Source organism: Mobula birostris, chromosome 11 (genome assembly GCF_030028105.1).
Source record: "Mobula birostris isolate sMobBir1 chromosome 11, sMobBir1.hap1, whole genome shotgun sequence".
In the NCBI taxonomy this organism is placed as follows: Eukaryota; Metazoa; Chordata; class Chondrichthyes; order Myliobatiformes; family Myliobatidae; genus Mobula; species Mobula birostris.
The window spans coordinates 110,033,512-110,059,621 of record NC_092380.1 but is presented as its reverse complement, the minus strand read 5'-3'; the positions used below and the strand labels follow the sequence as shown (position 1 = coordinate 110,059,621).

Here is a 26,110-nt window from a genome sequence, read left to right as displayed (position 1 = left end):
CTCTCTCTCGCTTGCTTTCTGTCACTTGCTCGCTCTCAAAAAAATTGATTTCCGTGATATTGTATATAATTTGCGGGCATCAGGGAGCCACTATTCATATGCGAGAGACTCCCAGAACTTCCGGGAGAGGTGGGATGTCTGAGCTCCACGACCATCTGAACAGTATACATCCAAACATTCAATTTACAATGGAGATGGAGAAGAGTTGTTGCCTCCCATTCCTGGACACTCTAATACGACAGAAGCCGGATGGGAGGCTCAAACATGGCATCTATTGGAAACCTACTCACACTGACTTGTACCTCAACAATAACAGCCACCAAAGATGACCTGGGACTCAGGTTGGTTGGTGTTTACAGAATTCCCTGTGAATGTGGAGCAGTGAATATCAACCAGACGGGATGCATGGTGGAAACCCACATCAAGGAGCACGTGTGGTGTATCCATTTGGGTTACCCAGAGAAATCAGCGTTAGCAGAACACTGCATTCACAATAGCTATAGGATTGGCTTTGACGACACAAAACTATTGTGCCGTGCCAGCAGTTTTTGGGACCACCTGGTAAAGGAAACCATAGAAATAAAACTAGAGGAAAAGAATTTTAACAAAGACAAAGGTCTCGCTCTAAGAAAGAACCGGAATTCAATTAAAAGCAAGGTGGGAGAGTGGAAACCAGAATGGATGAGGACTAACCAATCAGGAGGGATGGACTACAGGGGTGTAAATACCACCGAACTAGACATGCCCCAGCAACATCCCTGACGAAGATGGCAGAGTTTGTTATCAAAATGGCGGTTATAATTGATACCTGCACCTGAATAGAAGCCCAAGAAGAGTTAATTCATCAAAAAACTATCAACTACAACAAAAAATAAATATTTTTAAAAATTAAATTAGTACAAAAAGTCAGAAAAAATCCTACTTTGTACATAGTTTTCTTCTTTTGATTGTTCTTTCTTTCCTCTCCTTTCTATAAGTGTATACCTCAGATAAATATTATGTGGAGATTTGTGACAATTATGACTATATGATATATATGTACAGTATCTGAAATACATCTTATGGAAATGTATGTTTGATGATGAACTTCAATAAAAAATAAATTCCCCAAAAAAAAAGCCTTTCAACCTCCACATTTACCCAATGACCTCTGGTTCTCAAACCCCACCCCCCAAACTATAGGAAACATAGTGCAAGAGGTGGGACGATGTGAGCGCATGGGAGATAACAGAATGGAAAGGGGAGCAGTATGATGGGTGGGGAGGAACAGTACCAGAACTTGATTAGAATCCAATTACCCCAACTTCCCCCTTCCCAAATATCCTGAATATTCCTCCCCTTCATATTCTATTCCCAATCACCTTTCCAGAGTTACCTCTGACACTTTGGTAAGACCCTGGCAGACACAAGAGGAATGGCAGAACAGCTCACAGTTCAAACTACATTTATTATCACAAAATACTCTGTAGATGCTGCTGCCCGCCCTGCTGAGTTCCTCCAGCGTGTTGTGTTACACTTATTATCAAGTATGTACAACTTTGAGATTTGTCTGATTTGTCTCCTTACAAGCAGCTACAAAGCAAAGAAACCAAATAGAGTACATTAAAAAAAACCCACATAACAAAACCTGTCAAACACTCAATGTGCAAAAAAACAAATCATGCAAAACATTGAAAGTAAACAAATAACACTCAGAACATGAACACAGAGTCTACAAAACTGAGTTCATAGCCGTGAAGTTCAGATTAGACCTAGCACTCTCAGCCAGCACACATCCTCCATTTTGCCCCTCGTACCTTGAAGTGTTTGTGGACACAGGATAAGGGTCTGCTGGAAGGATTCATTGCAGCCAAACTGAGCAGCTCCAGGCTGCATCGGAATCCCGTGGTGTAGTAGGGATGCTCCAGACGGTGGTAGATGCTGAATGAAGAGAGCACATAGTTAGTCTCCTGCTCCTGTCCCATAGATGCTGCCTGACATGTGAAGCTCTTCCAACATTTTGTGTGGATTACTCTGGATTTTCAGTATCTGCAGCATCTCCTGTGTTTATGTGATCATTATCAAATTATGGCGGTTTCATTTCATATACTGGAGTGATGATGACATATCAAAATATGTCACAGAACAAAATACAGAAATGAAAAACTATCTGGGAGGGAAGGGTTAGATTGGTGTTTAAGGATCGGCACAACACTGTGGGCTGAGAGGCTTCTACTGTGCTGTACTGTCCTATGTCCTGTGCACACACCACTGACTACACAGCGATTTGGGACTTTGTAGTCACGAGACATTTTAGAGAATTGGAAATGAATCTCTTTTTAGTGTGGCTGTTAGTGTGACGTTATTACAGACTGAGGTGTTGGAGCTCAGAGCTCAATCCCAGCACTTTCTGTAAGGAGCCTCTGTACGCCCTTCCCTATGAGATACGTGGGTTTTCCTGGATGCTCCAGTTTCCTCCCACAGTCTCACGATGTACCAGGTAGGTTAACTGGCGATTGTAAATTGTCCCGTGATTCATTTAGGGTTAAGTCGGGCTTGTTGAAGGCCACTGGGGGCGTGGCTCGTAAGGCCAGAAGGATCTATTCCGCACTGTACTGCTAAATAAAATAAGTAATATAAATAAAACAAAAATAAATAGAAACAAAAGTGCTCGAAATACACACTCATGCTATCTCCTCACAGCTACCATCAGGCAGGAGGTGCAGAAGCCCGAAGTCCCACTTCACTAAGTTCAAGAACAGCTACGACCATTCCCTTCAACCACTCAGTTCTTGAATTGACTGGCAAAACCCTAATCACCACAATTTAGCAACACTAGGACCACTTTGACCTAAAGTAGACTTCATTTTTTTTTGTTCTAGTTGTGTTCTTCCTCGTAAAAAAAATGTGCATAATTTATGTTTAACATAATTTTTCTTGTGAATGGTGCTTATATTATGCTATGTGCCCTAACCCTAACCCTAACCCTAATGAAGGATCAACTTTGTTTGCCAAATATTTGGAATTTGCTGTGGTGTGTTGATCAGGGTGTGACATGCAACAAAAAAACGACATTGAACAATTATAAAGATTATATAAAAAATAAAATTGGAGCTTTGAACACTGATAAACACAAGTCTTGGCCCAAAATACTGGCCCTTTACTCCTCTCCACAAATGTTGCCTGATCTACTGAGTTCCTCCAGCAATGTGTGTGTGTGTGTGTGTGTGTATATACACGTGCTGCTGCAAGTATGATTTTCATTGCATACGCGTACTTGTGCATGTGACAATAAACTTGATTTTGACTTGACTTAGGCATTTGCATGGGTAGGGCTAAGAAAGAATTTCCCCTGTGAGTTCCCTTAGTGAAGACACAGGGTCTGAATAATCCATTGCTCAACACAAGGTGGCACAATCGAGCAATGTATGGAAAGTCTATGTGAGCGCTGTCACGTTCAGCGCTCGTGTAAAAGAACCATCAAAACAGTCACCACTTCCTCCATGCACAACACTAAAATTGCTTCCACAATCATTTGTAGGGCTCAGCACTTCTGAGATGTGAAGTTTGTGTGGCTAGTGACAAGGCCAAACAATCTAAGGGGCTTCGAACAAAAATTTTTAGACTTAATTTGACTCTGAGCCATATAAAGAAATGACTGCATGTCCACAACATTTCTTAAATCATTTCAGCAGCACAAAGCACTTTGCAGCCAATTTAAGGCTACTGGTAGCAGCCAATTTGCTACAGAGATCTGCTATTAACGTGATTATCTGTTTTAGTATACTAACAAAGAGAAAGTCTGATGCTGGGAGAACTTTGCTATACTTTATTCAGAATCCAGTTTACTATCATTAGCGTATGTCATAAAATTTGTAGTTTATTGGCAACAGTACAGTGGAAATTACTATAAGTGTGTATATAAATATAGAGGCGATGTCAGAGGTAAGTTTTTTTCACATAGTGGTGGATGTGTGCAACACCCATATAACATATAACCATATAACAATTACAGCACAGAAACAGGCCATCTCGGCCCTTCTAGACCGTGCCGAACACTTAATCTCACCTAGTCCCACCGACCTGCACTCAGCCCATAACCCTCCATTCCTTTCCTGTCCATATATCCATCCAATTTAACTTTAAATGACAACATCCAACCTGCCTCAACCACTTCTGCTGGAAGCTCGTTCCACACAGCTACTACTCTCTGAGTAAAGTAGTTCCCCCTCATGTTACCCCTAAACTTTTGCCCTTTAACTCTCAACTCATGTCCTCTTGTTTGAATCTCCCCCACTCTCAATGGAAAAAGTCTATCCACGTCAACTCTATCTATCCCCCTCATAATTTTAAATACCTCTATCAAGTCCCCCCTCAACCTTCTACGCTCCAAAGAATAAAGACCCAACTTGTTCAACCTTTTTCTGTAACTTAGGTGATGAAACCCAGGCAACATTTTAGTAAACCTCCGCTGTACTCTCTCAATTTTATTGACATCTTTCCTATATTCGGTGACCAGAACTGTACACAATACTCCAAATTTGGCCTCACCAATGCCTTGTACAATTTCAACATTACATCCCAACTCCTATACTCAATGCTCTGATTTATAAAGGCCAGTATACCAAAAGCTTTCTTCACCACCCTATCCACATGAGATTCCACCTTCAGGGAACTATGCACCATTATTCCTAGATCCCTCTGCTCTACTGCATTCTTCAATGCCCTACCATTTACCATGTATGTCCTAATTTGATTAGTCCTACCAAAATGTAGCACCTCACATTTTTCAGCATTAAACTCCATCTGCCATCTTTCAGCCCACTCTTCTAACTGGCCTAAATCTCCCTGCAAGCTTTGAAAACCTACTTCATTATCCACAACTCCACCTATCTTAGTATCATCTGCATACTTACTCATCCAATTTATGACCCCATCATCCAGAGCATTAATATATATGACAAACAACATTGGACCCAGTACAGATCCCTGAGGCACACCAATGCCATGATCAACAAGTCCTGGGGTCGATCCCCAGAGGTCAGCAAAGATGGTGGGGTGCAGCTGAAGGGCAAAGTCTGGAGAGGAAAGCTTAAGGTCGAAGTCCAGGGCTCGGTGAGTCCAGAGGTACAGGCTCAAAGGTCAAAGCCTCTGTATCAGGCTTGCCTGGAGGTGAGAGGCCTGATGTCTGCAAGTCTGAGTCCGGCTCAGGGATTCGAGGGCTGGACGCTGCGTGTGTGCGTGTGTGGGACAGCGAGAGAGCACACGCAAGGGAGGGAGGAGAGAGAGCGGGAGGGGGGCGGGAGAGGAGAGAGAGAGAGAGAGAGAGAGAGAGAGAGAGAGAGAGAGAGAGAGAGAGAGAAAAGGGGGGGAGAGAGAGAGGGGGGTAGGTAGGTTTGTTTTGCTGCTGTGGCTTGTGTTGCTTTGTTGAACATTGTGGGAACACTATGCCGTTGCCGGAATGTGTGCTGACCCCAACACATCTTCAAGTTTTGTTGGTTGTTAACACAAACGATGCATTTCATTGTACGGTCCGATGTACATGTGATAAACAAATAAACTGAATTTACTACAATGAATTGCCCAGGCTACTGGAAGAACCCACAGACAACATGAATAGCATGTCAAGGTCCTGGGTGTTTCAGTCAAAAGAGGCCACACATCACCAATTCTTTTGGAGTGCCAGAGTTTCTCAGTACAGCAGAGAGATGGCTTTACCATGCCATTCTTGTTTCCTGAATCTTTGAATATTTATATACGTTCTCCTCCAGAAGTTGTCTCAACCTGTCTAATGCAACACATCCCCTGTGTTCAATGTTCAAAGTCAAAGTAAATTTATTATCAAAGAATGTATACGTCACCACGTCACCTTGAAATTCTTTTTCTTGTGGGCATTTACAAGAAAATTTAGAAAAGCAATAGAATCCTTGAGAACGACCACAAGACTAAAAGACAGGAACGGAGTTAAGCCATTCGGCCCATCAAGACTGCTCCGCCATTCCACTTTGGTGATTTATTATCTCTCTCAACCCCATTATCTTGTATTCTCCCCTGTATCTTTTGGTGCCCTTACTAATCTAGAACTTACCAACCTCTGCCTTAAACATATCCAATGACTTGACCATCATAGCTGCCTGTGGCAATGATTTCCACAGATTCACCACCCTCTGGCTAAAGAAATTCCTCCTCATACCTGTTCTAAAGTGACATCCTTTGATTCTGAAGCTGTGCACTCTGGTCCTAGACTCATCCTCTATCGGAAACATCCTCTCCACACCCAAAACGATTCGTAACAAAATCTATCAAACACCTAATGTGCAAAAGAGCACAAATCATGCAAATAATCAAAAAGTAAATAAATAATACCGAGATCATGAGTTGCAGAGTCCTTGAAAGTGACTCCATGGGTTGTGGAATCAGTTTAGTGTTGGGGTGAGTGAAGTTGTTGGCTCAGGTTCAGGAGCCTGATGGTTGGAGGGTAATAACTGTTCCTGAACCTGGTGTGTAGGACTTAAGGCTTCTGTAACTACTTCCCGATGGTAGCAGTCAGAAGAGAGAGGAGGAAACCTGTACAGGTAGTTCTACAAATTCCTTCCTCCCCACTCTCAGCTGATGGTCGCTCTGAATCTCTTCCCTTACCTGGCTGGGTACTGAGCCCATTTTATTGAAAGCCACAGTCAGGTTTGCAGTGTTGTTCGAGGCAACAGGTCTCATGAATGGCATCTTATTGCGGTTTATCATGTCGTACAAGCTTGGCCTCCATCTGCAGACATCCATTATATGGAAACAGGATTTGACGCTGAGGGAGAGAAACACGCATGGTGGTTACTTGCCCGAGTCGTGTACTCATGTCACAGTGCATCTACCTCCCACTCAAACATACCATTCGTGAATAAGAAGGAAATGGAGTTTACATCACATTCAGCTCACTCAGTCTATCCCTAGCCGACCATATCCTATTCCACCCCTGTCCTAAGGGCAGCAACGTAGCGGTTTATCATACTATTAATCAGGGTTCAATTCCCACCGCTGTTTGCATGTTCTCCCACGACCATGTGGGATCCTACATGCGCTCTGGTTGCCACTTACCATCCAAATATGTTTGAGCTAGTAGGTTAATTAGTCAATTAGTCACATGGGTGTAATTGGTTTCATTAGGCAAGAACAGCCTGTTGCCATGCTGTATCTCCATAAATAAAAATATGAAGGGTGATTGATAAGTTCGTGGCCTAAGTTAGAAGGAGTCAATTTTAGAAAACCTAGCACATTTATTTTTCAACATAGTCCCCTCCCACATTTACGCACTTAGTCCAGCGGTCGTGGAGCATACGGATCTTGGACCTCCAGAAAGTGGTCCACATCAAGGGTGATTGATAAGTTTGTGGCCTAAATTAGAAGGAGATAAGTTATGCAGCTCTCGTTACATGCACATGCAGGTCAACTCTTTGAGTGATTATGCAGAAAGTTTGAAGCTAATAACTCATCTCCTTCTACCTTAGGCCACAATCTTATCAATCACCCCTGCTGTGGACACTTTCTGGAGGTCCAAGATCCATATGCTCCACGACCGCTGGACTAAGTGTGTAAATGTAGGAGGGGACAATTTTGAAAAATAAATGTGCTAGGTTTTCTAAAATTGACTCCTTCTACTGTAGGCCACGAACTTATCAATCACCGGTAAATAAATTCTGCTATTTAATCAGGCAGCAGAGATCCAGGCCTTTGGCACAGTGAGTCTGCACTGACCCACTTTCAATCATTCCATTTTATTTTCCCACATTCCAAGTACAGTAAATCCCTTGAATTTTTTTTATATCAAAAACACCACAGCACAGGGGGCAATTCATAGATTTAGAGTCATAGAGCAATACAGCACAGAACAGGCTCTTCGACCCATTTAATCCACGTTGGTTTGATTTTCTGCCCAGTCCCAGCTACCTGCACCAGGACCACATCCCTTGAAACCTTGAAACTCTTCCCAGTAAACTTCTCTTAAATCTTACAAACCGACTGCATGGTAGTATAGCATTTAGCACAATCGCTTTACAGAACCAGCAATGATGAATCAAGGTCTGCTCTCTGCCACTGTCTATAACAGGCCTGTCCACTCAATGGCCACTTTATTGTGTACCTTCTGTACCTAACAAAGTGGCCACTGAGTGTATGTTCACGGGCTTCTGCTGCTGTAGCCCATTCACGTCAAGGTTCGACGTGCTGTGCGTTCAAAGATACTCTTCTGCACACCACATTTGTACCGTGCAGTTACCTGAGCTACTGTCACTTTCCTGCCAGCTTGAACCAGTCTATTCATTCACCTCTGACCTGTCTCATTACCAAGGTATTTTCGCGCACAGAAATGCCGCTCACTGGATGTTTTTTGTTTATCGCACCATTCTCTGTAAGCTCCAGAGAATGGTGTGCATGAAAATTCCAGGAGATCAGCAGTTTCTGAGATACTCAAACCACTCCGTCTGGCACCAACAATCATTCCCTGGTCAAAGACACATAGATCACATTCCTTCCCCATTCTGATGTTTGTTCTGAACAACTGAACCTTTTGACCATGTCTGCATGCTTTTATGGATTGAGCTGCTGCCACATGATTGGCTGATTAGAGATCTGCAATAACGAGCAAGTGGACAGGTGTATCTAATAAAGTGCGCGCGCGCGCGCGTTTTCTCCAAATGCTCCGGTTTCCTCCCACATTCCAAAGACATAGGCAGGGTTAGTAAGTTATAGGCATGGTACGTTGGGGTCAGAAGTGTGGCGATCCTTGCGGGCAAACCCACAGCACTCCTCTGACTTAGTTGGTCATTCATGCAAAACAACACACTTCACTGTGTTTCAATGTTTCCATGTACACGTGACAAATAAAAGTAATCTCTAATCTCTTTAATCATTAAATCAAACCTGGATTTACCACTTTCACTAGCAGCTTGTTCTACACCCTCACCACCTGCTGAGCGAAGAAGTCCTCTGTCTATAATTTATTGTTTATTAACATACAGCGTGGAATAGGCCCTTCGAGTCACACCGTCCAGTAATCCCCCTACTTACCCCTGGCTTAATTACAGGACAATTTACAATGACCAATTAACCTCTGAACCGGTATGTATTTGGACTGTGGGAAGAAACTGGAGCACCTGGAGGAGACCCACGCGGTCACCGGAAGAACATACAAACGCCTCACAGGCAATGGCGGGAATTGAACCCATCTCGCTGGGGCTGTAAAGTGTTCTGCTAACCACTATAATACCCTGTTGTCCCAGTTTCCCCCTAAATATCTGACCATTCATGCTTAACCCATGACCCCTAGCTCTAGTCTCACTCAACCTCAGTGAAAAAAAAATCCTGTTTCCATTTACCCAATCTGTACACCTCATAATTTTGTACTCCTCTATCAAATCTCCCCTCATTCTCCCACGATCCTGGGGAAAACTATTCAACTATTCCCTGATCTGCGTAACAGTAGGTTTGTGAAAAGCATTTGAGCATGATAACATGCTGTAGCAGGTAAGTTGCTCTCTAATGTAAATAATTAACTCAACTCCAGCATGCAGACTGCAGCAGGTTACATCTGAACTACTCAAAGACTGGCCAACAGCCATGATGTTTCGGCAGGGCACAAGCCCACGGATAGGAGGAATGCACTCTCTTTTTCCCACAGAAGGGGAATGAAAACCAGAAAGCATGGGATTGAGGTGCGGGTTATTGGGTTAATTGGTCACACAGGAGTTATTGGGCTCATTGGGTCAGAAGGGCCTGTTATCTCAAACTAAAATAAATAAAAAATAAAGTAAGGTTGGTGGGGGGAAGATTTAACAGGGATCTGATGGGCAACTTTTTCACACAGAGAACACTGATTTCTCCTTCCGGTAACACACATCAAAGTTGCTGGTGAACGCAGCAGGCCAGGCAGCATCTCTAGGAAGAGGTACAGTCGACGTTTCAGGCCGAGACCGTTCGTCAGGACTAACTGAAGGAAGAGTTAGTAAGAGATAGAATTCCTCGTGTTTGCGTTTCTCCTTCTGGTAATAGTTTTCCCCTTCCTGCTCCCTCTTCTTCAATTTCCCACTCCGGCCTTTACCTCTTCTCCTCAGCTGCCCGACAGTAACAACACCCTGGTATACTGCTTCAACAAGCGGGTTAAATCAGGTGATGGTAGCTGGGGAGCCTCATGCCCTGGTGAAAGAGGGGCATGCCTGTGCCAGCATGCAAAAACAGCTCCGGCGGACTGGGTGGATGAGATCTACAGTAAGGTCCAACAGCCAGGAAGGCAGTTCTACAATGCTCCTGGAGAATGAAGGGCATGACAAGATACAGAAGACATCATGGCCATCCACTGCAACCAAGGAAGACCCCAGTTTGTAACACTTGTTCATACCACTGTACCCAGTCTTCTGATGTCGAGAGAGTGGAACTTCCCCAATGCAATGGTTTTTCCACTTTAAAAACTCTCCTGCACAGGTTTCCTGTCTCCTTGGCCACAATGGACAACCAACCAACTAAATCACTATCTCAACTGCCTGTCACTTCCCCTGGTGCCCTTTCTCCTTCCCTTTCCCCCACTCTCCTCTCCTATCAGACTCTTTACCCTTTCCACCTATCACCTCCCAGCTTCTTACTCCATCCCACTCCCCACCCACCTGGCTTCATTATCGCCTTCCAGCTTGTCCTCTTTCCACTCCCCCTACCTTCTTATCCCAACAACTTCCCCCTACTTTCCAATCCTGAAGAAGGGTCTCGGCCTGAAACGTCGACAGCATATTCATTTCCTTAGATGCTGCCCGACCTGCTGAGTTCCTCTAGCACTTAGTGGTATGTGCTGCACTCACAGAGGGTGGTGGATATATGGAATGAGCTGCCAGAGGAAGTAGTTGAAAATGCTTAAAAGACATTTTGGATATGTTCATGGAAAGATTAGCTTTAGTTGTCACATATACATCAAAAGATACAGTGAAATGTGTCGATGACCAACACAGTCCGAGGCTGTGCTGGGGACAGTCCAGAAGTGTCGCCATGTTTCCAGTGCCAACATAGCATGCCCACAACTCACTAATCCTAAGCCATGTACCTTTGGAATGTGACAGGAAATCAGAGCATCCAGAGGAAACACACAAAGTCACGGGCAGAAAATACAAACTTCTTACAGACTGCAGTGGAAATTGAACCCCAATCGCGATCGTTGGCATTTTAAAGCAATGTGATAATCACTGTGCTACCATGCAAGCATAAGGGATTTAGGGTAAACACAGGCAAATGGGATTATGTTAGATGTGGTTGCTTGGATAAATTGGCCGAGGGGCCTGTTACCATGCCCTTGGGATCGATGAGAGAGGGACCTACTGGTTGCTGTGTGGAAAGTCCAGTAGATGCTGCATGGCCACAAAGGGATGGCTCATCGCCTCCACCGGGGTGATCCTCTTCTCAGCATCAATCAGCAACATCTTCTTCAACAGACTGACAAACTCCATGCGGTCTGCCTTCTCCGCCTGCAGGTCACTTCCCTCCAAATCCAACACCATGTTCACCTAAGGCCAGAAGGCACGTTAAACTAAGAACCAGAATCAGGCTTATTATCAATGACATATGAAACATATGTGGTTTTGCAACAGTACAGTGCAATACATAGAATATTACTAGTCACAATATAGTAAAAAAAATAGATAAATAGTGCAAAAAGAGAACAAAATAGCAAGGTGATGTTATGATGGCAAAAGGGAAGAAGCTGTTCCTAAAATGTTGATTGAGTGTGTCTTCAAGCTCCTGTACCTGTTCCCTCACGGTCATAATGAGAAGATGCCATTGACGGTGAGGAGGCTGAGTCTACAACCCTCTGCACGGAACTCTGTCCACAAGGATTCTACATCTTCCAATCCTATGTACCTCTCTCTAAGGATTTGATTTCCTTTTTTACCAACAGAGCCATACCACTCCTCCGCTTACCTGCCTGTCCTTTTAATAGATTGTGTATCCTTGGATGTTAAGCTCTTAACTATGATCTTTAATCAGCCACGACTCAGAGATGCCTACAGCTTTATACCTGCCAGTCTCTAACTGCGCTACAAGATCACCTACCTTATTCCGTATACTGCATACATTCAAATATGTTCAAAGTTCACAAAATACAAGTATGTCACCATATATATCCCTGAGATTCATTCTCTTATGTGCACATTCAATAAATCTATAGAATAATGACCAAAATAAAGTCATTGAAAGATTGCCCAACTAGGGCGTCCAACTGTATAAATACAAAAAGAAAGAAATAATAATAATAAATAAATCAGTAAACAATAAATATCAACAGCATGAGATGAAGAGTCCTTGAAAGTGAGTCCGTAGATTGTGGGAACAGATCAGTGAGAACAGATAGGATATAAACAGTTGCAATTTTTTTCTAAGGTGGAGATTTTAGGACCTTGCGATTAAGGTGAGAGGAAAGGAGTTTAAATATCTGAGGGGTAAATTTTTCCATACAGGGGGTGGTGAGAATTTGGAACAAATTGCAAGAGGAGGTAGATTACATTCCATTAGGTATCAGTAACCAAAGAGTAGAGATCAAGTGGTGGTACCATGAGAAAAGCAGTAACAGAATATAGAATAAAGTGAGAAAGTGTAATGCACACAAACAAATAAGGTGCAAGGGTCACCATGAGGTAGATTGTGAAATTGAGAGTTCATCTTTATTGTACAAGAGGTCCTTGGGTCTGGCGGTGTGTGTTATTAAGCTTTTCTGTCTTCTGCTTGATGAAAGAGGGGAGGAGAAAAAATAAGTTTGACTATGTTTAAATGACATTTGGTCAGGTACCTGGATAGGAGGGAATATGCACCTAATGTAGGCAAATGGGATTCAAGTCTGTAGACATCACAGTTTTTGTGGAGGACAGTCAAAAGGACGTGTTTCAATGATTCTGTGACTTACGTGCGCTATATCATCCAAACTATTAAAGATATACTTTCTGGCTTCCTTCGATTTCATTCCTGTTTCCACTTCGTGCTCCTCTGGAGTCTGAGAAAAGAAAAAGAGTAAGTGTATGACTTGTTCGATAGAGGGAAAATCTACCCGCATCAGTTTTCTTTCTCAGTTAATTGACTTTATATAAGATTGCAGATGCTGGAAACCTGGATCAAAACGCAAAACGCTCCAGGAGCTCAGTGGGCTGGGCAGCATCTACGAAGGGAAAAGGACAGTCAATGTTTCGGGTCGGGACCCTCCATCAAGACTCTGAGTCCAAGTGAACCTATAACTCAAGTCCTCAAGTCCCAGCAACATCCTTATAAATTTTCTCAGCAATCTTCCGATCTTATCGATATCTTTCCTGTAAGTAGGTGATCAGAACAGCATGCAATACTCCAGATTTAGCCTCACCAATATCTTCTACATCTTCAACATCATATCCCAACTCCTGCACTCAATACTCTGATTTATGAAGGGCAATGTACCAAAAGCTTTTTTTCTAACCACTCTGTCCACACAGTGTCTTTGCTGCCAAAGATCAAATGGTAAACTGGAAATAGATGAGCTGATGTAGGGACCGGACATCAGGCTTTACTGCCAATTAATTACAATTAAATGGCATGGACGTGTGGCTGTCAGTGTAAAGATTTACAATGTCATCTGTAAGATTGGGATTCGATGCCTGTAAGGAACCTCTACGTTTTCCCTGTGACCCTGTGGGTTTCCTCCAGATGTTCTGTATCCCTCCTACTTTCTAAATCGTTTGGGTTAGCAAACTGTGGGCATGCTATGTTGGCACTGGAAGCGTCACAACACTCGCGGTCTACCCACAGTTCAATCCTCAATCCTCAGACTGTGTTGATCATTGACACAAAACAACATGATGTATGTGACAAAAAAAGCCAATCTCTTTTTCTCCCTTTGATCAATTCAAACTCTGGGTCTAAGCTGTAATACAAAAATGACCCATTTATATCTTCGGTCACAGAGAAACATATTGGGTGAGAAACAACACATGGCGTGAGTTTTAGTCAAAGGAACACACCAAATAAAACAGGAACTAAAGAAAACAAAATGCACCTCACTGGAAATAAAGCTTTAGATTTGGTAAGTTTAGCAAATTCAAAATGTACCTTCATTTTCCACCCTGAATATGTTCCGTCGGTTTCTCTGGAGAAAAACCGTGCCGTTTTTGTCCCAACGTTTAGTAAATGATCTCCTGGTAATCCTTGTGTTTGTGAAATATAACGTATCTGTGGGTTGAAAGAAAATCACTAATCATTTAATTGGCTACATATAGAACGTAGAACATTACAGGCCTTTTGGCCCACAATGATGTGCTAACCTTTTCCTGCTCCGAGAGCAATCTAAAGCTTCCCTCCTACATAGTTCTCAAAGCCCAATGGCTGAAGCCTGGAGGCCTGTTCTGAATTTGGAGGGCTGTCCATATGAGTGGAAGAGGAAAGGGGCTTATTTTGTTGATTGTTATGTTCCATTCTGTTGTGTTCTATGTTGTTCTGCTGAACATTGTGGGCATGCTAAATGGGCACTGGAATGTACGGCCGTTGACACAAACAACACATTTCACTGTCTGTTTCAATGTACATGTGATAAATAAATCTGAACCTGATCTTGAATGTAAGAGTCTCTTAAACGTCGCTAATGTATCTGCCCGGTGCAATGTCTACAGAGTGTCAACAGTGGATAGAGGACTTCATGGGAAAAGGCTTATTTCCTTCACTGGTTCAGTGCAGCTCCCCTCATCACTGCGTCCAAATCCCTGAACTTGGTCCTAAACAGCACCATCTGAGAACCTCAGACACAAGTACAGACCAGTAATCCAAAGCATCAAACTCAGACAAACACAAAAACATTCAGTGCCCACTTTATTGGGTATACCTATAGACCCGCAAGTTAATGCAGATATGGTCAACAAGTTTAGTTGTTGTCCATACCGAACATCAGAATGGGAATAAATGTGATCTAAGTGACTTTGACCATCAACTTTCTACAGACTTGACTTTTCTTGGACATTGGAGTTTCTATACTAAACCGTGATGCAACCAGTCAGGATACTCTTCACTGTGCTTTTATACGAGTTTGTCAACTTAGATGACATGCTGAATCTACACAAACTTGTAGGAAAATAAAGTTTTAAAAAAGTTGTGCCTTCTTTGTGATGGCACGTACATGCTGGTCCCAACACAGATCCTCTGATATTTGCAAAGGACTGAGAACAAAATTCTAAGAAAGCCTCTTCCGCCCAGAGGCTCCACTCTCAGATGTTAAACAAGGCCATGCTTGGTTGGGTTGCGTTGTTCTCCAATCTTGTCAATTTTCTTACAACCATTTCATCACCATGCAAGGGGATGTCGTCAGTGCGTTGTTGACTCAGTGCGTGTCTCCAACTCAACCCAACCCAACCATCAACCACACGAGCTACACGCCTTCCGAGTTATTTCCAAGGTTGTGTTTGCAAGTTTCTGTGGCGAAGGACACAAAGCAAGATTGCAAATCACCTTTTGGAGAAGGGCGGAAATATGGTTTCTTAGCCTGGCAAGTTTTGCCCTGAGCCAACCCAACTGCTGCTCGTGGGTCCTTGCTGTTCACAAAGTAGCTTCTGTCATTGTGTCGAACAGCATAGAAACAGGCCCTTCAGCCTGCACTGACCATCGTACACTGTTACAATAAAATTAATTTTCATTTAATTCTCCTCGCCCTTCCATCAACTCCCATCGCTGTCTGTAAGGAGTTTGTACATTCTCTCCATGACAGTGTGGGTTTCCTCATTCCAAAGATGCACAGTTTAGGGTTAGTAAGTTATAGGCGTGCTAAATTTGAGCCAGAAGCATGGCGAAGCTTACGAGCTGCTCCCAGCACATCGCAAATGATGACACAGGTGATACACTTCAATGTATGCTTCGATGTTGGGGAAAGTTATAGTGGCCAATTAAATCACCATGTTCCACTTCTGTGGGAGACAACTGGAGCATTTGCAGGGAAATTTCTTTTGCCAAAGGGTGGCATATCTGATATTTAAAGCGGAGGTTGACAGGTTCTTGATTAGTCAGGGCATCAAAGGTTACGGGGAGAAGGCAGAAGAATGAAGATATGAGGGATATTAAATCAGCCATGATGGAATAACAGAGCAGACTTGATTGGCCAAGTGGCCTTATTCTGGTCCTATGTCTTATAGAGCAAAATCGAGGGGCTGAATGGCCTAATTCTTCTCTTATGTTGCATGGGAGCCCACAAGGTAACAGGGAGAAGGTACAAACTCCACACAGGCAGATTCCAAGGTCAGGACGGAACCTGGATGTTTGGAGCTGTACAGAGCAGCACTACTCGTGATGTCTCGTGCTGCCTCCACAGAACAGCAACCTCAGTTCAAAGTGCTTCTGCTAAATGAGAAGTGCACAAGATTAACATTTTAAGGCATAAAATAGTGATGTTAGAAATAAGGTTGCGCCAAGGATGATCTCATCATTGATTTACGTCACCTAAACTCAATAAATCATGAAATCAAGCCTGCATCTCTCTGTTTCAAGCCCGCATTATCAATTTTCAAATAGCTTTCCCTTCCAAGTTCTTCCCTTAATGGCTCAGCCCTCTCCCTAGCCACCATGAAGTAAAAAAAAATTACAAAGAAAAGCTTCCATTAAAAAAATAAAAAAAGGTTTTCAGGTTATGGAAAACCTGATTCAAGTTGAATTATTTCATTTTTACTTGAAAGCACTTTCAACTAATAAGGCAGTAACTCTGCCTTGCTGGGGTAATTTGGAACAAACTTACTTTGAGAAGGAATGAAGCTATTTTGTTCTGATATAAAAGATGAAGATAGATAACAGATTTAGCACTCGTGAAGCTCACATGGTTTGATTTTTTTGCTATTTTTAAATTGGTAAATTGGTTGCATAAGGGCATAAGAAGTAAGAGCAGGAGTCTGCCAAACAGCCCATGGCACCTACTCCACCACTCAATGGCTGATATGGCTGTGAACTCAGCTCCACCTACCTGCCTTCTCCCTATAAAAAAAATATTATGTGTGCCAAAGTACAGTGCAAAACCTGGAAAAGGGGAAAATGTGCTGAGCTATGTAGGGATGCAGGAAAACGAGACTAATTAGATAGCTGCAGAGATGAGTGACTATAAGTTAATCACAAGAGGATACACATTCTCCTCCTATTCGTGTGACCCTTGCTGTGTTTCTTCTTCAGTATGCCGCTCTATATCTCTATTATTCATCTCAGTTGCTTGGAAGAGATCTACATTCTCTTATCTAGTGAAAAGTCACCAGGTGGCAAGGATCAAATTCTACACCATACAAAAAATATTCTATGAAAAAATAAAACACACTGTCATAACACTATCATGTTGCAGCTTTAGTTATGGCGAGCAGCTTCCAGTTCTTGCATCTTTGAAAGTTTATCCTGGGCCCAACACATTGATGCAATCATGAAGAAGGCACCCCGGCGGCTCTACTTTTTTTTGATTAGATTATGAGGACACGCAGTCCTCTTTTATTGTCATTTAGTAATGCATGCATTAAGAAATGATACAATATTCCTCCGGTGTGATATCACAGAAACACAGGATAGACCAAGACTGAAAAACTAACAAAACCACATAATTATAACATATAGTTACAACAGTGCAACAATATCATAACTTGATGAAGAACAGTCCATGGCGCAGTAAAAAAGTTCAAAGTCTCTCGAAAGTCCCACATCTCACGCAGACGGGAGAAGGAAGAAAACTCTCCTTGCCATGCCCGACCACAGTCTAACTCTGAGTTGTCCGAAAACTTCGAGCTCTGATCAGCCCTCCGACACCGAGTACCGAGCACCATCTCTATCCAAACGCTTCGACCTCAGCCTTGGTCACCAGCAGCAGGCAAAGCCAGGGATGTTGGGGCCTTCTCTCCAGAGATTCTCGATCGCACAGTAACAGCAGCAGCGAACCGGGCATTTCAGAAACTTCTCCAGATGTTCCTCTCCTTCTCATGTCTGCCTTGATCAAATCAGAATTGTCCACAGCCCCTGTTTAACAAATACGATACCATTTCACCGGAGAGCTGCGTCGCGCTGCCATCTTCTCCTCCCAACGAGGAACTTGAGGAGACTCAATCACCATAACATCGTACAAACTTCTGTAGACGGTCAGTGGAGAGCATTCTGAGACTGCATCACAGGCTCAAAAGCACATGACTGCAGAGGCTGTACACTCAGCTCACTCCATCTCAGGTACAACCCTGCCTACAATTAAGACAGCTTCAAGAGGAGGCATCCATCACTAAGGGTTCTCACCATTTGGGACATGCCCTCTTTATGTTATTACTATCAGGAAGAAAATACAGGAGCCTGAAAATCCACACTCAGTGATTTGAGAGTTTTCAAGTTCATGTACCAAACAACAGTTTCTTCACCTCCACCATCAGACTTATGAACTATACATGAATGGCTTATTTATTTTTTGCACCACAGTATTAAATTTTGTAATTTATAGAAAGTTTATGTCTTTTGCACAATACGACTACTGCAAAATATCAAATTTCATGTTACAATTTTCAGTGATAATAAATTTAATTGTGATCTGCGAGCCTTGGTCACCCCATTATAGGAAGGACGTGGAGGCCTTGGAGAAGTTGACCAAGATGCTGCCTCAACTGGATGATATGAACGACAAGGAGACATTGGACAGACTAGGGTTGTTTTCTTGTGGGGAGACCTGATAGAGGAATATAAAATTATCAAAGGTACAGGTAGACAGCCAGTACATTTCCTCTAGGGTCAAAATGTCTAATACTGGAAGGCAGCCATTTAAGGTGAAAGGAGGAAAGTTCAAAGGAGATGTGTGGGATAAGTTTTTTTTACACAGAGAGTTCTGGGTATCTGGAATGCCTTGCTTGGGTGGAGGCGAACACAAATATAATGGAGGCATTGAACAGGCTCCTAGATAGGCACATGAATATTCAGAGAAGGGAGAGATATGGACCACACACAGACAGAAGGGATTAGGTAGAGGTCCGAAGGAGCCACGAGGGCTAGTGACTCCCCAGATCACCAGCACCAAAGATCTGCAACTTGAGGCCCGAAAGTCAAACCCGTGATCAGCGGGTCCTATGGTCGATACCCAGAGGTCGGCAAATTCAGAAGGCAAAGCTGGTGGTTGAAGTCCGGAGCTCAGCCGGTATGGAGAAACAAGCCTGAATTTGACAAGTCTGGACGTAGAGGTCCAAAGCTCGAAGCCCAGCTTGTCCAGAGGTGAGAAGCCCGAGTCCAGGCCAGGGACCAGAGGATGGAGGCCCAGTGTCTGAGAGTCCAGGGCCAAGGACTAGAGGCCTGGAGGCGGTCTGCCTGTCTTGTGGTTGGAGGCCTATCTATGGGCAAATGGGTGGGTGGATTGGCAAGGGGCTTATTTTGAAGTTGTTTTGTTTTGCTGTGTTATTATTGCTGCTTGTTCTGCTGAACATTGCGGAAAAGCTATGTTGGGGTCAGAATGTGAGGCAACACTTGCGGTGTGTGGTTGTTAACAGAAACAACACATTTCACTGTATGCTTCGATGTGCATGTGATAAAAAAGTGAATCTGAATTTGAAACTGAGTCAGGGTCATTAGCTCAAGTACATTCTGGGCCAAAGGGCCTGTTTTTGTGCTCTATGTTCCATGACAGATTTAGATCCAACCTGAAATGACCTCATTTTTCTGTGCGATGCTAATCACAACATCAAAACACTATCAACAAACTGAGAGACATCTCATCAACGTCACTGAAGATACATCATAGGCCCAACATGCTGATGTAATTACAAAGAAGGCTGAAAAGTAGCTAGCCTTCAGCAGGAGTTTGAGGCGACTTGATACAAGACCAAAGACTCGTGCAAATTATTACAGATGCACCATGAAGATATATCACGTGGACTGACCGAGTCACCAACAATGAGGTCCTGGCCCGCGCCCAGATACCCAGCCTCTTCACCCTGCTCCGACAACACCGTCTCTGCTGGCTGAGCCATGTACACTGCATGTCAGACGTGAGGATTCCGAAAGACCTGCTGTACAGGGAACTGGCCTCCGGCAAGAGAGCACAAGGGCAGCCCCATCTTTGTTTCAAAGACGTTTGCAAGAGAGACATGAAGTCACTGAAAATGAACGTCGAGAGGTGGGAGGACATTGTAAGTGATCGCTCTCACTGGAGGCTGGAACTACGCAGAGGTCTAAAAAGAGAAGAGAAGCTGAGGCTTGCTGCTGAAGAAAAGCGCACTAGTCAGAAAAACAGCACCAAGACAACACTGGACGACAGTGCCTTCAAGTGCAGTTGCTGCAGCTGAGACTCTACAGCCACAACAGACGCTGCTCTAACACAGACTGAAGCAAGACTTTCCAGGAGCTGATCCATGGTCTCGCGAGACTAACGGATGGCCACCACCATGAAGAACGTTCAACACGCTCTCCATGAGAAATTGAATGTCAAGGGAACACTCACCAGACCTCATTGAGGGATCATATGTGGAAAGGGTAAGCAGTTTGAAGTTCACTGAAGGCACTTGGAAATTTCTACAAATGTACTATGGAGAGCATTCTAGTTGGTTACCTCACCATCCGGTATGGAGGGGTCTCTGCAGGATCAGAAAAAGCTGCAGTAAGTTGCAAACTCAGCCAGTTCCATAATGGGCACTAGTCTCCCCAGCATCGGGGACACTTCTAAAAGGTGACATCGGTCATTAAGGACTCCCCCATCACCCAGGACATGCCATCAAGGAGGAGGTACAGGAGCCTAAAGGAACACACTCAATGCTTTACCAACAGCTTCTTCTCCTCTGTCATTAGGTTTCTGAATGGACAGTGAACCCAGGAACACTACCTCAGTTTTATTTTATACTTGTCTTGTTTATTTAAATTAATACTTTCAATATATATTTCTTATTATAATTTATAGTATTTTCAATTACAGGTGTCCCCCGCTTTTCGAACGTTCGCTTTACGAAACCTCGCGGTTACGAAAAACCTGCATTAGTTACCTGTTTTCGCTAACAGAAGGTGTTTTCACTGTTACGAAAAAAGGCAGCGCGCGCCCCGAGCAGCCAAGCTCCTCCCCTGGAACTGCATTCTCGTCGGCATTGTTTAAACACGAACCTGTGAGCAGCCGTTAGCAAGATGAGTTCTACGGTAGTGGAAAAGCCTAAAAGTGCTCGTAAGGGTGTTACACTTAGCGTAAAACTAGACATAATTAAGCATTTCAATCGTGGTGAACGAAGTAAGGACAAAGTGAGTTTGGCTTGTGGAAGTTGACAAAGATGATGTTGAAGAGGTTTTGGCATCCCATGACCAAGAACTGATAGATGAAGAGCTGATGCAATCGGAAGAGGAAAGGATAACAATCGAAACTGAATGCAGTAGCGAACGGACCGTAAGTGAAGTTGTCCAGGAACTGAACGTGAAGCAACTGCATTGAGATGATAGGAAAATGCGCGAGGCTAAGCAGTCAAGCATACTGTCATTTTTCAAGCCTTCTGTATCAGCCACTGCAGACAACGAACCTCGACCTTCGACGTCGAAGCAGGCAGACATAGAAGAAGATGACCTGCCTGCCCTGATGGAAACAGACGACGATGAAATGACACCCCAGTGTCCCACCACCCCAACCGCCGGGCCGTGGACCCATATATTGCCGCAGAGAATGCAGCGGTAGCCGGGGTGCACCCAACACATCTTTAAGAAAAAAAAGCTGAAATAAACAAGCTAATTAATTAGGTGCTGCCCGGCACGTAAATACTGGCCCAGATCAGAGGCGATTGTCGATTGCGTCACCTCAGATCTGGGCTGACATTTACGTGCCGGGCGGCCCCTAATTAATTAGCTTGTTTATTTCGGCTTTTTTCTTAAAGATGTGCTGGGTGCGTCCCTGCTACCGCTGCACCACTGCATGCTTCGCGGATCAGTATCGGTCGGTGCCCCAGAGGTTGGGGACCACTGCGGCACCCCAACCTCCGACGACTCAGCCTAACACGCCATCATCAGTGTGCTCGGCGCTGTCTTCCCAATTCCGGTAAGTGATACTACACTGTACATACATTATTTCTACTTTATATAGGCTGTGTATTTTTATGTGTTATTTGGTATGATTTGGCAGCTTCATAGCTTAAAGGTTACTGGAGAGAGTGTTTCTGCCGAGAGCGCTTGCGTGAGATTTTCGCTACAGAGAACAGTGTGGCAATGATTGTAGGAAAGTATTTCTACTTTATATAGGCTGTGTATTTATCATATCATTCCTGCTTTTACTATATGTTACCATTAATTTAGGTTTTATGTGTTATTTGGTATGATTTGGTAGGGTATTTTTTGGGTCTGCGAACGCTCACAAATTTTCCCCATATAAATAAATGGTAATCACTTCTTCGCTTTACGACATTCCAGCTTACAAACCGTTTCATAGGAACGCTCTACCTTCGGATGGCGGGGGAAACCTGCATTATATATCATACCGTAATGGGCTGCAAAACAACAAATATCATGACAACACACAAAATGCTGGAGGATCTCAGCTGGTCAGACAGTATTTATGGAAGTGAATGAACAGTTGACCAGTCCTGAAGAAGGGTCTCAGCCCTAAATGTCGACTGTTTACTCATTTTTACAGATGCTGCTTGACCTGCTGAGTTCCACCAGCAATCTGTGTATGTTGCTTTGGATTTCCAGCACCTGCAGACTTCCTCGTATTTAAAATTTGATGACATATGCCAGTGATATTAAACCTGATTCTGATACTGAAGCTCTGTGGAAATTTCCTACACAGGCACAGCTTTAACAAACGTAGCTCCTCTTCGCCTGGAGCTGTTTTCTCTCTGTCCAAGTGAAAGTGGAGAGTGTCAGATGAGAACGAGGGCTTGTTTAAAAATACCTTCTGCTGGTGTGAGGTAATGAGAGCCTATTTTGGCACAGGAGACCTTAAGACTGCTGGATGACAGGAGGGAGCAATTCCAGCCCAGATATCACGGGTCTTGTGATTTACTGCTTGGCACTTAAGAATGACCAATGGGAATGGAGAGCTAGTGGAGAGGGTCACAGACCAGGCTTAATATCACTTGCATATGTCATGAAAGCTGTTATTTTATGGCAGAAGGACAGTGCAATACCATAAAAATCTATGAATTACAGTAAGAAATATATGAGATAAATTAACTAAGTAGCGCATAAAGAGAACAAAGAAACTCAGTAGCACCGTGGTAGCGCAGCAGTTAGTGTGACACTATTACAGCTCGGGGTTTCAGAGCTGGGAATTCCATTTCGGTGCTGCGGTAAGGAATTTGCATGTTCCCCCCCTGACTGCGTGAGTTTCATGTACCAAGATACAGGAACGTCACAGTAGCGTGGCAGTTAGCGTAACACTATTACACCCTGGGAATCGGAGTTTGGAGTGCTCTGCCTGTGAGCACATGGGTTTCTCCAGGTGCCCATTTCCTTTCACAGTCCAAAGACATTCTGGCTTGTTGGTTAATTGGTCATTGTAAATTATCCCATGATTAGGGTGGTATTAAAAAAGTGAGTTGCTGGTTTGTGCCGCTCGTTGGGCCGGAAGGGCCTATTCCACGCTGGACCGCTAAATAAATCAGTAAATAAATAGTGAGGTGGTGCTCATGGGTTGGTTCATAATCTGTTCAAGAATTTGATGGTGGTGGGGAAGAAGCTGTCCCTAAAAGGTTGAGTGTGTATCTTCAGGCTTCTCCTCTCTGATGGTAGGATTGAGAAGGGAGCATGTCCCTGGGTGACTGACGTCCTTACTGATGGATGCCCTCCTAATGAAGGGCCTCGGTCTGAATTTTCAACTGTTCATTTCCCTCCATAGAGCTGCTGAGTTCCTCCCATCATTCTGTGTGCGTGTGTATTGCCCAAGCAAAGCACTTGTAGGACGAAAAGGACGTGCATTCTGCTCTGAAACAGAGGGCACTTGCTCGGCTCTTCGGGGAAGGCTTTGAATTCTTGCAGTTAGTGTGGCGCAGAACGTTTATACAGAACAGTGAGGATCCTGCAGTAACTGGCCAAGCAGCTTGGCTCAGATTCATGTATTAGAGGCCTCCGAAGGTCACTGTGAGGAATCACAACAGTGCCCCCATCCATTTATGGCATTTTCTGAGCACAGAGTGTAAACAAGAATACTGGTGAATGTGTGTTCCTGCAGTGAGTGAGTGAGTGAGTGACAGAGAGAGAGAGAGAGAGAGAGAGAGAGAGAAAGAGACAGACAGACACACACACACAGATAGTATTTACATGCATCTATGTATAGGATTGTGTTTATGTGCATCTCTCTCATGCACACTCTTTTTAAAAACAACCGACAGTGGGGCTCAAACTGTGCAAAAATACTTTAATAGCTACCAGGGCCCAAACTTTCCATTTTTGATCAGAGAAGGGATTTAGCACTTGGATAAGTTGGCCCTATCCTGCCAGAAATAACTTTTTCACTAATTTTCCAGACAAGCAGGACACTGGCCTGGCTGCAAATGAAAAGAATTCCTAGCAGAAGACAGAAATATTTACAGCACCGATACTAACAGCTTAGTCAAACAGGTACTTAGTTTTTGGGTTGTAAGTATTTCCTGAAGCTGTCGTCATCACTGCAGCTGCTAACAGTCTCCCGACTGCATAGCCCATTCCGAAAAGCAGTTCACCAGATTAGGAAAACAAACTTGCATTTTTATCACAGCCTAAAAATTTTCTTGAATAGCATAACAATTTTATCTCAAACCCAGTTCGTGCATGCATAACGTACCCTTACAAATCCAATCCCTACCTTTGATGATTCTTCTTCCAGACAAGGTATTATTTATTTATTCACTTAAAGATTCAGCACAGTAACAGCCCTCCCACCTAGTTACACCCATGTGCCCAATTAACCTACTAACCAGTACGTTTTGGGGGTACAGGTGGAAACCGGAGCTCCTGGAGGAAACCCATGCAGTCACAGGGAGAAAGTACAAACTCCTTCCAGACAGCAGTCCGAGTTCAACCTGGGTCACTGGCGCTGCAAATATCGTTACGCTGACCATTATGCCACCATACTGCCACAATTACGATGAGCAAGGTGTGATTTGACATCACCCTTGCAATGTGCTGGACACCCAGCAGTGACACAGACCACTCACACTGAAGTGGGGTTTAACTGAAGGATTGAAGTCTGTCATGAATTATTCAAAGATATAACAAAGGACGCCATGCATGGGATAAAGAATATTACATACTGTGTCTGGTGCTCCCAATGCAGCCTTCTATATATTGGCAAGACACGACGCAGACTGGGAGATTGTTTCGCTGAACACCTACGCTCTGTCCGCCAGAGAAAGCAGGATCTCCCGGTGGCCACACATTTTAATTCCACGTCCCATTCCCATCCTGATATGTCTATCCACGGCCTCCTCTACTGTACAGATGAAGCCACACTCAGGTTGGAGGAACACCATCTTATATTCCGTCTGGATAGGCTCCAACCTGATGGCATGAACATTGACTTCTCTAACTTCCGTTAATGTCCCACTTCCTCCTCGTACCCCATCCGTTATTTGTTTATTTAAATACACACATTCTTTCTCTCTCTCTCTCTCCTTTTTCTCCCTCTGTCCCTCTGACTATACCCCTTGCCCAGCCTCTGGGTTTCCCCCCGCCTCCCCTTTTTCCTTCTCCCTGGGCTTCCAGTCCCATGATCCTCTCATATCCCTTTTTCCAATCAACTGTCCAGCTCTTGGCGCCATCCCTCCACCTCCTGTCTTCTCCTATCATTTCAGATCTCCCCCTCCCCCTCCCACTTTCAAATCTCTTACTAGCTCTTCCTTCAGTTAGTCCTGACGAAGGGTCTCGGCCTGAAACGTCGACTGCACCTCTTCCTAGAGATGCTGCCTGGCCTGCTGCATTCACCAGCAACTTTGATGTGTGTTATAGCACAGATGTTGTGTCAAGCTTATAACCAACTCTAAGATGATCTAGACTTCCCTCCTGTAAAACCCTCCATTTTTCTATCATCCATGTACCTACCTAAGTCTCTTAAAAGTCCCCAATGTATTGGCCCTTCCACCATTCCAGTACGGCATTTCACACACTCACCTCTCTCTATTTAAAAAACTTAGCTTTGACAATTCCCCACCCCCATACTTTCCAACAATCACCTTAAAGTGCTGCC

At 43.8% G+C, this 26,110-nt stretch overlaps 1 protein-coding gene across 6 annotated transcripts in view; it reads right to left on the bottom strand.

Moving 5' to 3' along the window:
* The window catches only part of hipk3a (homeodomain interacting protein kinase 3a), a 249,625-nt gene that overhangs the window by 36,648 nt on the left and 186,867 nt on the right, over positions 1-26,110 (bottom strand). For all 6 annotated transcript variants that reach the window (XM_072272834.1, XM_072272835.1, XM_072272833.1 and 3 more), the window contains 5 exons: positions 14,074-14,193; positions 12,905-12,991; positions 11,326-11,510; positions 6,619-6,778; positions 1,797-1,920 (listed from right to left, as the gene is read on the bottom strand). In XM_072272834.1, coding sequence (XP_072128935.1) covers positions 1,797-1,920; positions 6,619-6,778; positions 11,326-11,510; positions 12,905-12,991; positions 14,074-14,193 — 676 coding nt within the window. The remainder of the gene's footprint in view (positions 1-1,796; positions 1,921-6,618; positions 6,779-11,325; positions 11,511-12,904; positions 12,992-14,073; positions 14,194-26,110) is intronic.